The 15,630-nt window shown below is 39.2% G+C and overlaps 1 protein-coding gene across 1 annotated transcript; it reads right to left on the bottom strand.

The window, feature by feature from the left end:
* Nucleotides 1–1,644: 1,644 nt before the first annotated feature.
* LOC145988002 (52 kDa repressor of the inhibitor of the protein kinase-like) lies at nucleotides 1,645–3,309 on the bottom strand. Its single transcript, XM_083122840.1, has one exon. It carries the CDS (start codon nucleotides 3,307–3,309, stop codon nucleotides 1,645–1,647), a length of 1,665 nt encoding a protein of 554 aa, XP_082978966.1.
* Nucleotides 3,310–15,630: the final 12,321 nt, after the last annotated feature.

The raw sequence follows: 15,630 nt of genomic DNA, 5'->3' as shown, positions 1-15,630 counted from the left end.
CCCAAGGCGAGTCCTAATCCTCTTAGCGACGAAGTAGTTGCCGCTTTAAAGGAGAAAATGGGAAGTTGGGCTTCGGGAGCTCAACTTCCGGCAGCCGCGGGAGGGACAAGTTTTGCCAGAATGTTCACGCTGATTATTTTCCTGTCACCTCCGTTTCTCGTCTGCGGCTTCCTTTGTTTCGGAACGGGAAATATGATTTATTTATTACTTCTCCATCGCTGTTAAGTAAGATATTATACACACATACAAACACAAACACACACTAAAATCGTATGACGTCACGTTTGCGGATCCTTGTGACAGAAATATTTGCAGGGGCATGGCCGTAGACAGAAAAATATTTCGGGGGGGTTCAACCATAATTGATCATATAGTTAATAGTATTACATGCAGTCACTAAACACTATATGTTTCATGGCACGAAAAAATGGTTAAATGTAAATACTACACTAGCTGCCCTGCGGGAATAGTAAGAGTAAAGTACGAAGTTAGAGGGTTCCAGGTTCGAACTCTGGTCATGCATGGGTAGGTACATCCTCATCGTCGCGGTTAACCCACAATGTAGAAAATCGACATAAAATAACTAAAATAGAAACTTATATGCAGTATTTTTTTTTGAAAATACAGAAAACGTCTACTTAATGCTTCAATGATGTTCTCGCAACAACGAAAAGAATTAGTGAATAAAGAAATGAAGAATATGTGGCAGCAATAATATTTAAAATGTGACACATACAAAATTCAAATTCAAACTTTTCTCCTACAATAATGATCATCGTGGTGATGATAATGGTGATGATGATGATGATGATGATGATGATGATGATGATAATAATAATAATAATAATAATAATAATAATAATAATAATAATAATAATAATAAAGGGAAACAACTCACCGAAATGGAAGCTACAATACAAAACGCCGAGAACGCTTTGAAAACTGGTCGAGCACATCCTCAGGGTTTATCTTCATGTTGCGATGAACAGACATCAATGCCAGACCGTTGAGTCGATTTTCACTGGTGGAATTTCGAAGGTAAGTCTTCAGTCGTCTGAGTGATGAAAATGTTCTTTCCGGTGAAGAAGTTGAAACTGGAAATGTAGCCAGTATCTGTAGAAGTTTACTTATGTTCGGAAATAATGAAGAATTGCACTGCACAAATCCTTCTACAGCAGACTTGGGTGGTGTGTTGTGCTTCTCCGATTTTGATTTCCACACCGCAAATTCAGCGTGGGCAATACTGGGCTCAGGAAGGCAGTTTTTATAAAAGTCTACACATTCCTTCAGGTCTTCACTATTGGCTGTAACACATTTACTTGGAATAACATTTTGCAAAGAAGAGATCAGTGTCCTGTGGCGTTGGAATCTGTCACTAAGCTGTGTTATAATATGGTTTAGAAATGGAAGAAAAACATTCAACTTATAATACTCCTCACAGGTCATAGACGGGATATTATCTCGATGGGCTTGTCTTTTCACGATCCTGGGAAAATCCATATGGCCACCGTTTTCAGTAACCATGTAAGTGGCATAGGCGAAAATCTTCTTGAATTCTTCTTCTACATTTTCGCGCATGGCATTTAAAGTATTGATAACATGGTCCACATGGTTGCAAGCTTCTGCTAAGTCTGCATTTACAGCCTAAAGTTGTCTACATAAAGTTAGGGTGTAAGAAAATATGTTTTCTAAAATCAGGAGGGGGACAACGAATTTAGCTCTTTCAATGGCACTTAACAATTGGCATGCCTTTTGAGCAGTCTCTTTGTTTGCAGACGATTCTAGCAACTCCAGTGCATTCACTACAGCTGGGTACAACTCTTTAAATCTGATAACACTCTCGTGTTTATGGACCCATCTTGTTTCACAAAGACCTAACAGAGTTGCCTGTTGACATTCTGGTAGGTTTTCTTTAATTGCCGTTTTCAGAACTTCGTTTCTTTGAGCAGACGAACGGAAGAAATTTGCAACAGACTGAATGCTTCCTAGGCAGTTGCGTATGGACGATAGAGTACACGAATTTGCCAAAGCAAGGTTCAAGGAATGAGCACTACAATGGACGTAAAGAGCCATGGGGTGGTCCTTCCTAATATATTCATTAACACCATGCAGGTAACCGCTCATGGCTGACGCTCCGTCATATCCCTGTCCAACCAAGAAATGACAGTTTATGTTATTTCTTTTTAAGGTTGCAGAAAGCAGCGTGGCCAAGCCCTTGCCTGTAAGGTCGACTGCTGGAACAAATTCAAGAAAGTCTTCGCGAATTTTACCTTCCTTCACATCTACATAACGCACACACACAGATTCCTGTTCAATTCGAGAAATGTCTGTAGTTTCGTCTGCCATCACAGAGAAACACTCGGCAGCATTCACTTTCTCCACTATCTCTTTCTTAATTATGTCACCACAAATCGTAATTAACTCGTTCTGAATGGTAGGGCTTGTGTACTTTGAATTGAGCGCACCCGATTCCAAATGTTTCTGAAGCACAACGTCACCTGCACTTACACGGAACCATAGTATGGCACGGAAATTACCGTCGTTTGTTTCAGCCTCCTCAGACTTCATCACGTTTCCAAAGTCATCCGTTCCGCGAAGGGCAATTTCTTGACGACCGCAGAGAATAATTGTTTCTATAATGGAGCGCAGTTTCTCGCGATTTTCAGCTCCTTGTTTAGCTCGCTCGCTGCACAATTGGTCCACTATCTTATTACTTTTCCCTTCAGTCACTTTTATGAAATTCTCGGTTAGCTCTAAACACCGTTTATGGTATGACGTATTCGCATGGTTTGCAAAATCTTCCAAAGCATTTTTTAAATTGCAGTGCTCTTTGGTAACAAGAGCCCCTAAATGTTGATGCCTTCCTTTACCCCCTTCCTCCCCTCGAGAAAACGGTACGCACACTTTGCACAATGCGCCTTCCAGTTTACTGGAATAGGCTAGCCACGGAAACTTTTCCAACCACGTTAGCTGAAATCTTAGATTTCGTGCAGTTCTGCGTGGGAAAGCATATGTTGAAGAAGGAACCCACGGATTCTTAAAAAGTTGTTCTTTTTTCAGATTGTTGAGATTTGCTACATTAAGGTAAAGACCAATATCATTTTCACAGAAAGAACTATCACTTTTAGTTACCAACAAATCGGCTGATGCATTTGTGATAATATCATTTTGCTTGTCATCCGTTGATTTCGCGGCGAAGTCATCATTAGAGGTGTCACCACTGTTACATCCGTTTTCACTTTTAGGTTTTTTCTTGAAAAACATCCCAATCGAGAGTTGTCCGCTTCTCCCATCTGCACCGCGTTTCATTTTTGGGTTCGCAAAGCACTAAAACTCCGGCACAAGAAACACACTCGTATCACACCACAAGGACGCGATCTAAAAGGACAAAGATACTTCCATCCAGCAATGACAAATTTGAGACTGGAGGCTATTGGCTAGGACAACGACTGGACTATAAGAGTCATGTTTGTTTGACAGTCAAATCTAAATTCAACCTTAAGCGATCCATTCATTTGTCGCGATGCAGACGCATCTCGCGCATGGTGCAGTAATATTCCCAGTAGGGAAATTGTTCAAACAAGGGATTTTGCAGGGGGGGGGATAAATAGGAAAGACGGAAAAAAACGTATAAAAATATGCAATAAACTGGGAAATGAAAACATTAAACTTTTTCTTTTGTATATCTATCTTAAACTTAAAGACGATATTTGAATATTATAATTATAGAAATGAAAGGGGAGGGGGGTTAAACACCTTATCTAACAGCCCAGGGAATTTAAAAGTTAAAAGGGGAAATTTTGAGTCCCAACCAGAAACAACACTGAAATGAGAACGGTCAAGTGAAAGTTTAAGGGTCGCGGGTGGGTTGTGGACATAAATAGAACCTGTTTTCCTCAAGTTTCAGGAATTCAAACTGTTTGAAAATTCTGACTAAATTGTCCCAAGGCGGATTTCTCTCCACATTGTCTTCCTGTTGCATTTTTGTACCTAGGTAGAGCTGTGAATAAGTTTTCGACTTTGAATTCTCAACCTGTATAAATCTAACATGTCAGACGTTTCGGGGGGGGTTTGAACCCTAAGAACCCACCCCTTAAATACGGCCATGTGCAGGGGTGCTGAGAGAGAGGGGAGAGAGGCCTCCCCGATGGCGTAGTGGCAACGTCGTCGACTTGCAATCAAGGGATCCCGGGTTCGATACCTTTTTAGGCACATGCCCCATTTCAAACTGTAGGTCCAGTCCCAATCATCCTTTGTGTGCATAAAGTGGACTTATCGGGCGATCGAGTTGGTGGACTTAAAACAACAATTCAATCAATCAATCAATCAAGAGAGGAGAGAGAGCCGAGAACGAAAAGAAAAAGGAACCAATTATATAAGAAGAGAGGGAATGAAGAAGAAGAAATAGACTGTAAGACACAGGGATGACAGAGGTCCTTGGTTCGAATGCGGCCTATGCATGGTTGTTCTTTGTAAATGCCCCTTCATCAATTTAATCACATCCCACATCCTTATCTTCTCGATTAACCAAAAGTTGCAGAAAGCGAAGCAAAATATAACAAATCAATCAGTCAGTCAATAGGAAAGACAGAAACGGAAAGATGCAAGTGATAAGTACACAAACATTAGAAATGTTTACAGAAGGAGGGCAAACGAAATGGTTGTCCCAACCGTAGTTCTAACATGGAATCATCGGGAGCGAAATATTGAGTCGAACACTCGACTCTATTGATCATCAAGACCAAAGAATTTCGAACGCATAACCAGGTTTAAATTCAGCTATGGTCACACTATTTAGTCACAATAATTAGAATATCCCTGCATTGATATCCGTTTCGGATGCAACGGATAATCCGGATATCCGAATATCCGGATAATTCGAATGTCTGGATAATCCGGATAATTCAGATATCTGGATAATTGGAATATCCGGATATTACGGATATCCGGATAATACGAATATCCGGATAATTCTGATATCCGGATATCCGTAAAGTCAAATACGAACATGACAAATAAAATAATATGTGAATAACCCGTAAAACGGATAAACGAAAAAAACTGTCCGGAGAATTCACACATTCGGATATCCAGACATTCCGAATAATCCAAATATATGCGGATAATTTTTGATATCGTATATCCGGGTAAAATAGGATAATCCGATTATCAGGATAATTCGGGTATCGGCAAATTCGGATATCCGGATAATACGTATATCTAGCTATCATAATATCCAGTATCCGTATAAAATTTTATCTGGATTTGGCCATCCCTGGTTGACGCACATTCTGCTTTGTGGGATTTGGGAGGGTGAGTTAATTCAAGTTTAGAATATGACAGACTGAGACCCAACAGCTTATAGCTTACTGCCGAAGCTTACTCTTTTCCCCTCAGACTAGTTATGGAAGAGCTGAGGGTGAGGTAAAATCCCAGACGAAAATGAATTACTCTTTTCAGCTACTTTTACATCGTGCAAAGCTGTCAATGGCCTCACCATATGCTCCTGAGGATCACCGATGACAAACACTGTTGGGACCCAGGGATGAAAATAGGCTTCCTCTCCTGCTACGTCGCTGCTACTCTCACTAATTAGACTCTTGAGCGCATCGTAACCCTTGACACTGTGTTTACGAGCTTCCCCCCCCCTTCCCTTATTTTCTATAGCATGCTCGCTCCATAGCAACTCTTGAGTGGATGTACCGAGAGGTGCTTGATCTTCGCTAAAGAAATTTCCCTTGCTAGAGGAACTTAAATGTATCACCAAGCCGTTTATGCGGCGAAATTCGGAAATCTTCGATTATAGTCAGGTTACGGTAGGCTGGTTTCAATTTGTTTTGCAATATATAAGTTACATATAAATAGATACGTGAAGATCTTCTGCACATTTTCAACCCATGCTCATGTCTTCATTCCAAATTCCGCCTATCACTTCACCGTATTCACTTGATGTCTTCCTTCGTGAATTCTCATCACTAAGGGTGCACCATCCTCTTGCTCTTCATTCCCTCAAGTCTATCTCCAATTTTCTCGTTCTATGTTTTAATTTATATTTGTTACTCTTTTAATTCGTGGTCCATTTTCTTTTTCACCACTCCATTCCTTACCATATTTCTCTATAATTGTACCTGATTCTCCTTTGTGGATTCTCTTCTCCCTTTCTCCTATTTTCAGTTTCATCAAGTCTTCTTCTATATTTCCCTGCAATGTTCTTGCTCTCAGTTCTTCTACCAGTTTTTCTTTCCTTTTTGAGATCCAATTCATTAATCCTCTTGTTTTATAATACTTCAAGTCTTTTTCCACATTTTACTTTCACATTGTTCTTTCTATCGTTTTACATTGTTTTATTTCATTGTCTAAAATCCTCTTCTACGTTTACTAACTTCTTTCATTCTCGCTCTAGTCATTCTCTATATTTTTACCATACCTTATCCCCTCTGCCTTCTTTCTAAGTATTGAAATGTGTATTGTCCGTTTTGAATTATCTTTTCCCTATCCTCTTAACCGTAAATCATTGTTTCTGTAAATTACCTATTATTCTTTCTCATGCCATGTTATTTATCTTAAAGAATTCTTATTTTCCAGATTATTATTTTTTCCCTTCATTTTCTCCTTCCAAATTGTTTTATTTTTTGATTTATCGAAATTATTTTCTTTTCTGAGTTTCTTATTTCGAATTCCATCCTCTGGATACGAAATACAATGTAGTTTGGGTATAGTTTGAGTGTCGTTTAGTGTACTAACTGGTCTGCTTAGCTACTTGCCTCTTTGAGGAGGGATGTGAATGAATTCCTCTACACGGTAAACGAGAGTTATTCTCGAAAATATTACGAGGTTTTGCATCAAAAACCTTGAAGTACACAGTTCTTCAGCAATCAAATGCAATTTCTATAACACTATACTAATGAAGCAAGTGAGTTTCATTCAAAATTCGAAAGTTGTCGAAAATAGCGTCGAAAGTTATTTCCGGGAAATTTACGAAAAGAGAGAGAGTGTAAAAATTAAGAACAATTGATTGACATAGTCTGATGATGAACATATGAGATTCGAAATACAACAGAGTGAGATGTGTTCGATGGGGAGAAAGAATGTATGCAAAAAGGAATTCAACGTTTGTGTAATGGGACGCGTCTTCAGGCTCGAAAAAGTTCCATCCTTTTCAGGCATGTTTTCCTCTGTTTATCCTTACACCTGGGTCTCCTTCATGATTAGTCCTGTTAATTTTCGTTACATCAACATTCATAGAAGACTCCTACCTCGTTATATACCTTGGCATATGACTTATACAGGTCCGTTGTATTTTTTCGTTTTCAAATCTCCAATTTTCTTTTTCAATGGCAGATTCATCATTGGGAAATTATCCACAGTTGCACAATATGTCGTGTCGTGTGGAATTCCTGGAGGATTTTTCTAGCACAGTGCAATGGTTAATCGTTCCATTCTTTCTCCTGAGAGCATCGTTTCCACTGTTGAAATAAACCGTCACTCGAACTCTCGCCCAGACACGGCCTTCCAACCCAATTACACCAAAAGTCCTCATCACCCACGGCTCGGAAACTGTCCTATCATTAGCGGAAGAAACCACAAAGCTCCATGCCGCGAATAAGCGAGAGAGAGGCACTAAGGGAAAAGTAAAGGAGATTCAGAAATGGAGAGGACATCCCAAGAATGGCGACATCGCCAACACCGGGGAAAGGGTCCATTCTGGCTGCCACCCGCATTTCTCCCCTCCTCGTCTGCAATCACAACTTCGCCAAGTCCGTCCGATATGAAGGAGCGTGATGGTGGAACTTTAATGTGGACCCATTCACTTCCCTCTCCTGTGGTTCCAGCAGAAGTTACTGCCTCTCGTTCCCCGTTCCTTCCCCTTATGCTTGTTACTGTTTCTTTTCCTACGCAGTTTCCTGTCGCTGAATCGCGTGGACTAATTGGAAACCCTCCTTTCGTCCCTTGTTCCTAGGGACGCCGCCCTTAATTGCGATATCCTACCGTATCTCCACTCCCCTCAGATTGCACTGTGAGAGTTACATGCAGGAGGTGTCATTCGACCGATCTGCTTGGCATCTACAAACCATCACCATTCTGTGAATAGCAAATCAGGAAGAGTTTCGAGTCTGTAAGTGCGTCCCATTAGACAACTGCATCCTCTTGGGTTTCTCTCTGCATGCAATCTTTCGTCCCATTGGACACACCTCACTCTGTTGTCCTTCGAATTTCATGTGATCGCCATCAGATTACTTCAATCAATTGTTCTTAGCTTTTTCAACCTCTGTCTTCCTATCTTTGAGAAGTGTCTGAAAACTTTAGCTTCCTTGAGTTTTCAATAAAGGTTACTTTCATTATTAGTATAGTATTATACTGTAGTATTCGCATTTGTTTGCTTAAGAACTGTGTACTTCATCTTTTTACATGCGTGAATTATTTAAAACATTTAACATTTTCGAAAATAACTCTCGTTTACCGTGAGGGGAATTAGTTCAAACCCCTCCTCAGAGAGGCAGGTAGCTAGATGGGTCATTTTAGTACACTAAATGACTAACTTCACCAATTTGGCATCCCTCTGCTTAGAGATAGGTGATTTGGATTCAATTGTTCACAGCATTTCGAATATGACCGTAGAATTCTACCTACAAAAAGCCATCCATTCACTATTTGAATCATAGTCTTGTATCCTTAACAATCTAATGTTAATTTATACATTCTGAGACTTAGCACAAAACACTATTATTAAATGGTATTCTTCTTGGTGATTCCATCTATCTTTATCCTCTCTCTCCATGTACAGTGATGGAGGAAAGTACTTCCCCTGCAGAGCCTTAATACCAGTAGTCTTATTGAGGAAGAATTTATGTCCACGATTGTACAGCCATGGACACTTCTAGATTGTAACTATTCCATTGAACATTAATGGAATTGTTACAACCCAGAAGTGTCCACGAGTGTACAAAGGGGTCTACTTACACTGGCTTTGCGGTGTACTACGTTGAACAAACTGTCACGATGACTGGAGCTTCGATTAACTATCCAACACAACCAGACGGCACGAAGCAGCACAATGAAGACACCTGGAAAAGGCCACTGAATTAGCAACACGAGGCTTAAGCCTTAATTTATGTACAAACGCGATTTTCCACCGTTGTGGACTCGCGGACATTCATCTGTTGGCGACGAGCGCAAAACAACAAGCGCGCGCCATAAGCTACGGTGGACTTGCATGTGTGTGTAATAGGAAACCGCCATTCATTAACATTCATACTGTAACGATCCTCGCAAACATGTGATTATCACCGGGAGCTTAATGAGGGTCTAGATCTGTGGGGGAACTAATGTCCGAGCGGGAGATTCAGTCGCGCAATGATGTTCCTAAATGATTAGCGAGCTCCCCCCGCACTAAGTCAATGAAAAAGCGGACCTGACGAAGGAAAATTCGGATGAAATGATCAACCATCAGGAAACACCGTGGATGTTTGGGTATCAATTACCATGACTTGGACATTTGAAATGGTGATGTGGTAGTTTCGAATGGGGATATGGACCAGTCCGAAAACAACAGATCGGTTTCATAATTTGGTGTTGTTCTTATGTGGGTGTAAGGAGTGGCCATTATTTTTTAGGAGACAATCAAAATTCGAGGCGAGACCGAAACTTAGTGTCTGAAACTCTCAGTGTGTGTCTATACCTATATACATAGAGCGGATGTCTATCTGAATTTATAGGCAAACCATATATTTGTTCTTTTTAACAAATGCAAAGTGTATCTATCCTTTGGCAGCATTTGAAGTGATAATATCGTCTCCTTGTAATGAAAGGGTCCCGGGTTCAATACCCAGTGAAGGTACATGGCACACTGGTTCAGATTTCACTTTAAACTACAGTCCATTCCCGATTAGCCTTTCTGTGTATAAAGTGGACTTAAAACAACAACAACGATTCAAATTCAAACCTGTACTACGTTTTTACGTATGAATTTGGGATTAAATTGCATTATAACATACATTTAGAAATGTTCAAAGAACATATGGAAATAGGAAAGAGGGAAATAATTAAGAGAGCAGAAGGAGGAAAATGAAATGGGAAATGATAAAAGGAGAGGGAAAATGAAAAGAGGAAGAGAGAGGGAATGAGAGAAGAGAAGAAGGGAAAAATTAAGAGCGAAGAGAGAGTGGAAGAAAATAAATAAAAGAAGAGAGAAGCGAACAAGAGAAAAGAAAGCGAAAGTAAGAAAAAGTAGAGGGAAAGAAACTAAAACAGAAAGGAAAGGGACAGAGAAAAAATGAGAAGAGAAATATATAAGCAATGAGAAAAATAAAGCAAAGAATGAAAAGCGAGTGGACAGATAGAAAGAAAGAGAGAGCAGAACGAAAGAAAGGGAAATATAGAAAAGAGAAAGAAAAGGAAGAGAGAAAATAAAGAGAATGAGAGAGAAAGAGGAAAATAGAAAAATGTCGAAATAGGGAGGAAGAAAGTGGATGGATAGAGAAGCAGACAGGAAGAGAAAGACAAAAGCGCACAACACAAAATAAAGAGGAGGAAGTGAGGAAAAGGAAGAGAAAAGGAAAGTGAAAAGAGAAAGAAAAGGAAGATAGAAATGAAAGGACAAACAGAGGGAGGGAGAGAAAAGAGAATCCCAGGTCCGAAGAAGAGTCTACCTACAAACACTTTAAGCCCCTTCCACTCACCTAAGCAAAATTCATTGCCGACACACCAGCACCGTGGAAACTGCATGCTTGAACAAGACTCTTGCGCACAGTGAATATAATCTTCGATATCTCTTCTTCAAGCTATATAATCGCCTCTCATTCTCATCGACGCCATTATCCAGTTCAGTTTATTAATTTAGGTCGCGACGATGGAAATGAAATTGACAAAGGCACTCTCATAAAGTAACCTGGGTGTCTAGGCCGTGATCTGAACCTGAAACCCTACGTGGCGACCATCCAATCTAGATCGCTAAGAACACTCACTACCAATTGATACATATATCTGTATTTTCTTTTAATTGTGTTATTTATAGTCACTTTTAAGCCACTTTTCGATAATCACGACAAATACCGGTAAGAGAGAATTGATAAATATCCTATCACGTCACAAACTGCAAAGTGTTTATTGGTCATTTTATATTTTATGTCCGCGCATTCCTTTCCTGCTTTACTTCTGCATCTCAACGCCTGCTCGCAACCTTTTTCATCATAAAACTTCCCCTTTCCTGCTTCCTCTTGAAGGAAAAAGTATTTGATGGCACAAAACGCCTAACAAACATCTCACTTGCTTCTGCTCCTATGGACATAAGATTCGGCATCGTCTGCCATAGCGGGAGGACTAATGCGATATTTATGACGTCTTTATCTGAAAACCTACGGGATCCTCTGCGCTCTCTCTTTTCTCCCGCGCTTCCCCAAGGACTCGTTAAGATGTGGCAACAAAAGATACCCTAAGACAGGTTGGGAGGAAGAAGGACGGGAAGAAAATTCAGAAGAGAACTGGAGATGTGAACCAGCGGCTGCTCGTATCATTTTCTCCCTCTCCTTCGCACCCTCAGGAGAGAAAAAAGTAGTTCTTTTTTTTTTTTAAAAAAAAAAAAGCATCCAGTTAAACAGCATCTCAATTGTCCCTGGTAAGATTCAAGCCAGGAAAGATTAATGTCCAAACACGAGGAAACGGGAAGAAGAGGATTATTTTTGCGATGGCACACGTATTGGCGGGTTGGGATGACTGCGTTGGCTCTTTAAAGAATCACGGAATCTTAAGTTATTTTTGAGAAGCAGAACGGATTCATATTTCAAAGGTAAAAGAAATGGTAAAGATACAGCCTGAAACATATCTTCAAGGCATATGAGAACATGTGAAGGTCATCTGTGGGAGTGATGTGATCAGCACCAAGCTCCCGCCACCTTCACCTCGCAGTGTTGCCCCCAGGTATACATTTATAGAGGCTCAGCAAATTCCAGACCTGCTCCTCGCAGCCTGGGTTTGCTTTTCAGATGCTAACTAAATAACTCTCTAGCATTCTATAACCCTAAGATTTATGGCTGGAAAAACACACGCCCTCCATCTGTCCCTATCCTGGGCAAGATCAATACAATCTTTCCATCCTTACCGATTTCCTTTATGTTCATCTCAATGTTATCCCTCCATTTTCGCCTTGTCCTTCCTACAGGCCTCTTACCATCAGGTTTCCCAACAAGAATGCTGTAAACTCTTCTTTCCTCTCCCATTCGTGCCACATGGTCTGCCCTCTCAAGTCTTCTTGATTTTATTATTCTAATATCAGACTTGTATACAAATTATGCAGTTCTAAATTATGAAATTAGGAAATAAAAAGTAGGCTTAATTCAGGAAATGCATGTTACTACTCTCTTCATAAACTTTTGTCTTCTCATTTAATATCTAAGAAACTAAAAGTTAAAATATACAAAACAGTAATTTTGCCTGTAGTATTATATGGATGTGAAACTTGGTCCCTTACATTGAAAGAGGAACAGAAATTGAGGGTATTTGAAAATAAGATCCTTAGGAAAATCTTTGGACCTAAAAGGGATGAGAAGACAGGTGAGTGGAGAAGGTTACATAATTTAGAACTACATAATTTGTATTCATGTCCAGATATTATGAGAATAATTAAATCAAGAAGACTTAGGTGGGCAGGCCATGTGGCACGAATGGGAGAGGAAAGAGGAGTTTACAGGATTCTTGTTGGGAAACCTGATGGTAAGAGACGTGTAGGAAGGCCAAGACGAAGATGGAGGGACAACGTTGAGATGGACCTAAAGGAAATCGGTAGGGATGGAAAAGAGTATATAGATCTTGCTCAAAATAGGGAAAGATGGAAGGCCTGTGTTGCTGCAGCCATGAACCTTCTGGTTTAAGAAGGCTAGGGAGTTAGTTAGTTAGTTAGTTAAATTATGTAACCTTCTCCACTCAGCTGTCTCCTCATACTTTTTTGGTCCAAATAATTTTCGTTTCAGACGTCAACAGACAAATAAATGCTATTCAGCCATTTAAGGTGGATCGGGTTCGATGTCCGATAGAGACACATAGTAATTCGGATTGCACTATAAACTGTGGATCCAGTTCCGATTAGCATATATATTTATAAAGTAGCCTCAAACAAACTTCAGTCATTATAGACTTACTGTATCTGTACAGATCATAGTTCTCCGATTTCAATGCATCGTCCTTAAAGAGAATGTACAGTACTTTAATCTTTAATTTCCTCTACCGTTGCGTCCACACGAACATTTATTACAATTTGAATTTAAGTCGATCTATTTTTATAACATAATCATTTCCATTTTTTTATTGAAACCTATGACGAAGATGAAGTACGTATACGAAAGTTTGACATGCTTGGAAATTTTGATTTACCTTGAGATTTTAGCTGATGTGTGCAAAAAAAAATAGTTTAGTGTGTTATTTTAAAATGAAGTCCTTTTAAGGAATTCAACGTAAATTAATTCACATATAGTGAAACAACAGCGTAGAAATGTTAAAAGCGTAATATTATTAATCTAGAGAAAATGAACAATCTCCGTCTGGCGTCATCTAAAGGATTTGTTGTTGATTAACTCGGGACGGCTCCACCTATACAAGTTACACCTTAACAGCCAAATGTAAACTGAACTCATTAAACAGAAGTTATTGAATGATATTCAGTGAACAACTTCCCACAAAATTCATTGCGCCATATTTCAGGTAAAAAGATCAAATTCTTCGTTGAAAACATGTCGAGTAAGCATGGTGCGTATCTTCTTTGCCGAAGTGATTAAAAGCATGATTATCTTGATCATATGAAGAATGTGAACTCTTTTACGTTTACCGAAGCCCTACAAAAACCGTGAAATGTGTGTAAACTGGTGAAATAAATTTTTCTCGCTGTAAAAAGGCTTCTCATACGCATCTATTAACATATCTGAATTTGTTTCCCAGATTACTTCCCAGAGTACAGTGTGTGATGACTTCAAGTTCAATACAATTCATTAAAGCAAGTTATAATTGTAGATCCACAATTGAGTCGAGTATGTTGTTTATGGCAAGGTTATTAGAAGTATAAGGTTGGGCCAATCCGTTGTTTACTCGTGATGACGAAACGACGGTAAGAAGTGAATTTATCAATGAAATGAATTCCAAATCTATGCGCTAGTGTTGCACTATGCAGATAGGAAAACCATACCAGAAACTGAACACACGAAATCGAGTACACAAATGAGCATTTCCACCCATTTACATTTTGTGGCTTTAGACAAATTGAAAATAAATATCGATAGGTACTTATTGTTATGCGGGACAGAATATTATTGATCGGAACGGATTTTTTTTTAATCCCGTCATTCGGGACGGGAAATATTCGCAATTTCTCGACTAGTCGGGAAATTTTCCGACGCTCTGGAAATTTCAAATTCTACACGTCATTTTCACCTTAAGTGATTGTCTTTGTATTTCTGGAATGAAAACTAACAATTTCCGATAAGTTCCAGGCACTTGCAATGTAGAAAAGAGAAGAATTAATACCGTTTTGAAATGACCATTCGGTATTTCCCAACTGCTCGGGATACAGAAAAGTAGGGAAGTTATTTGCTGAAGTCGGGATCGGGACGGAATTTTTCTTTCGGATCCCGGTCCCGACTTTTCTAGATACCGCACACCACTTGTTATTATTATTTATTACAAGATACATCTTCCAAGTACGTTGAACATAATGTACTGTGTATACCAGAAAAGAAAAGTTCAAATGAGCATTTATGTACGCTATATTTACACTAGGCTATGCACTTGTATTTTTTTTCTTCAGTGCACAACATGTTTCCGCGAATATATCAAAGTCTGCCTAACATGAAATGTAATATTGTACAACTTTGCTTTAACGCAAACTTGGCATAAAGTAATATTTCATTCTCACAGGCAGTGGCGTGCCCGAGGTGGAGTTGGTGGGAATTATAACCCTTCCCGTTGGCCCAGTATTCCTAAAAAGAAAGAACGTCAAATGTAGGAAAAGATGGCAAAATGAGGGATGACTACCAAAAATAGTGTACGTAACCCCTCCCTTTCGAAAATCCTGGGCACGCCACTGCAGTCTCAGGTCAACATGCAAGGGCAGATTTTTCCACCTTTCGATGTGTAGTCTTTAATTTCTGCAGTAGAAACCAAGTGTGGCTTCTTACCGATGTGTAAAATGATTAATACGACAACTTTCGTGTCGGTATTTTATAAGCACAAAATATACACGAAGTTTTGTTCAAAGCTAAGTTGCGTTACTGCAAAGCCGTAATTAGATTTTGATCAGCTGTAGGAGTTTAGCTTAATGGTTTAATTTTTGCTTTGTAACTTGGCCATAAAGCAGAATTGAGTTGCAGAAGTATTGTATTTTTTAATATCGCTTATACGTTCTATGAAATAAATGTTAATGTGTCTGTAATGGTCTTACATAGTAGTATACATTTTTAAGAATACTTCAGTGAATTGAACACGTTTCCACAAATATTTAAAATACTATTACTAATTTGTATAATACATTTTAAACTTCTGCTCTATAGAATCCTTCAAAATGTCACCAATATTTTTTTCATACAATCAAAAGAACATCACGTTATGAATCTTCTGCATGTGATTGCAGAGTAATCAAACAAACGCCAA

The sequence above is a fragment of the Lepisma saccharinum genome, chromosome 5 (assembly GCF_977018435.1).
Source record: "Lepisma saccharinum chromosome 5, izLepSacc3.1, whole genome shotgun sequence".
In the NCBI taxonomy this organism is placed as follows: Eukaryota; Metazoa; Arthropoda; class Insecta; order Zygentoma; family Lepismatidae; genus Lepisma; species Lepisma saccharinum.
The sequence above is the reverse complement of the archived record's forward strand: the minus strand, read 5'-3'. Positions and strand labels throughout refer to the sequence as shown.

What these genes read in the sequence shown, in the direction of transcription:
- LOC145988002 (XM_083122840.1), bottom strand. Translation starts at nt 3,309, where the DNA reads ATGAAACGCGGTGCAGATGGGAGAAGCGGACAACTCTCGATTGGGATG.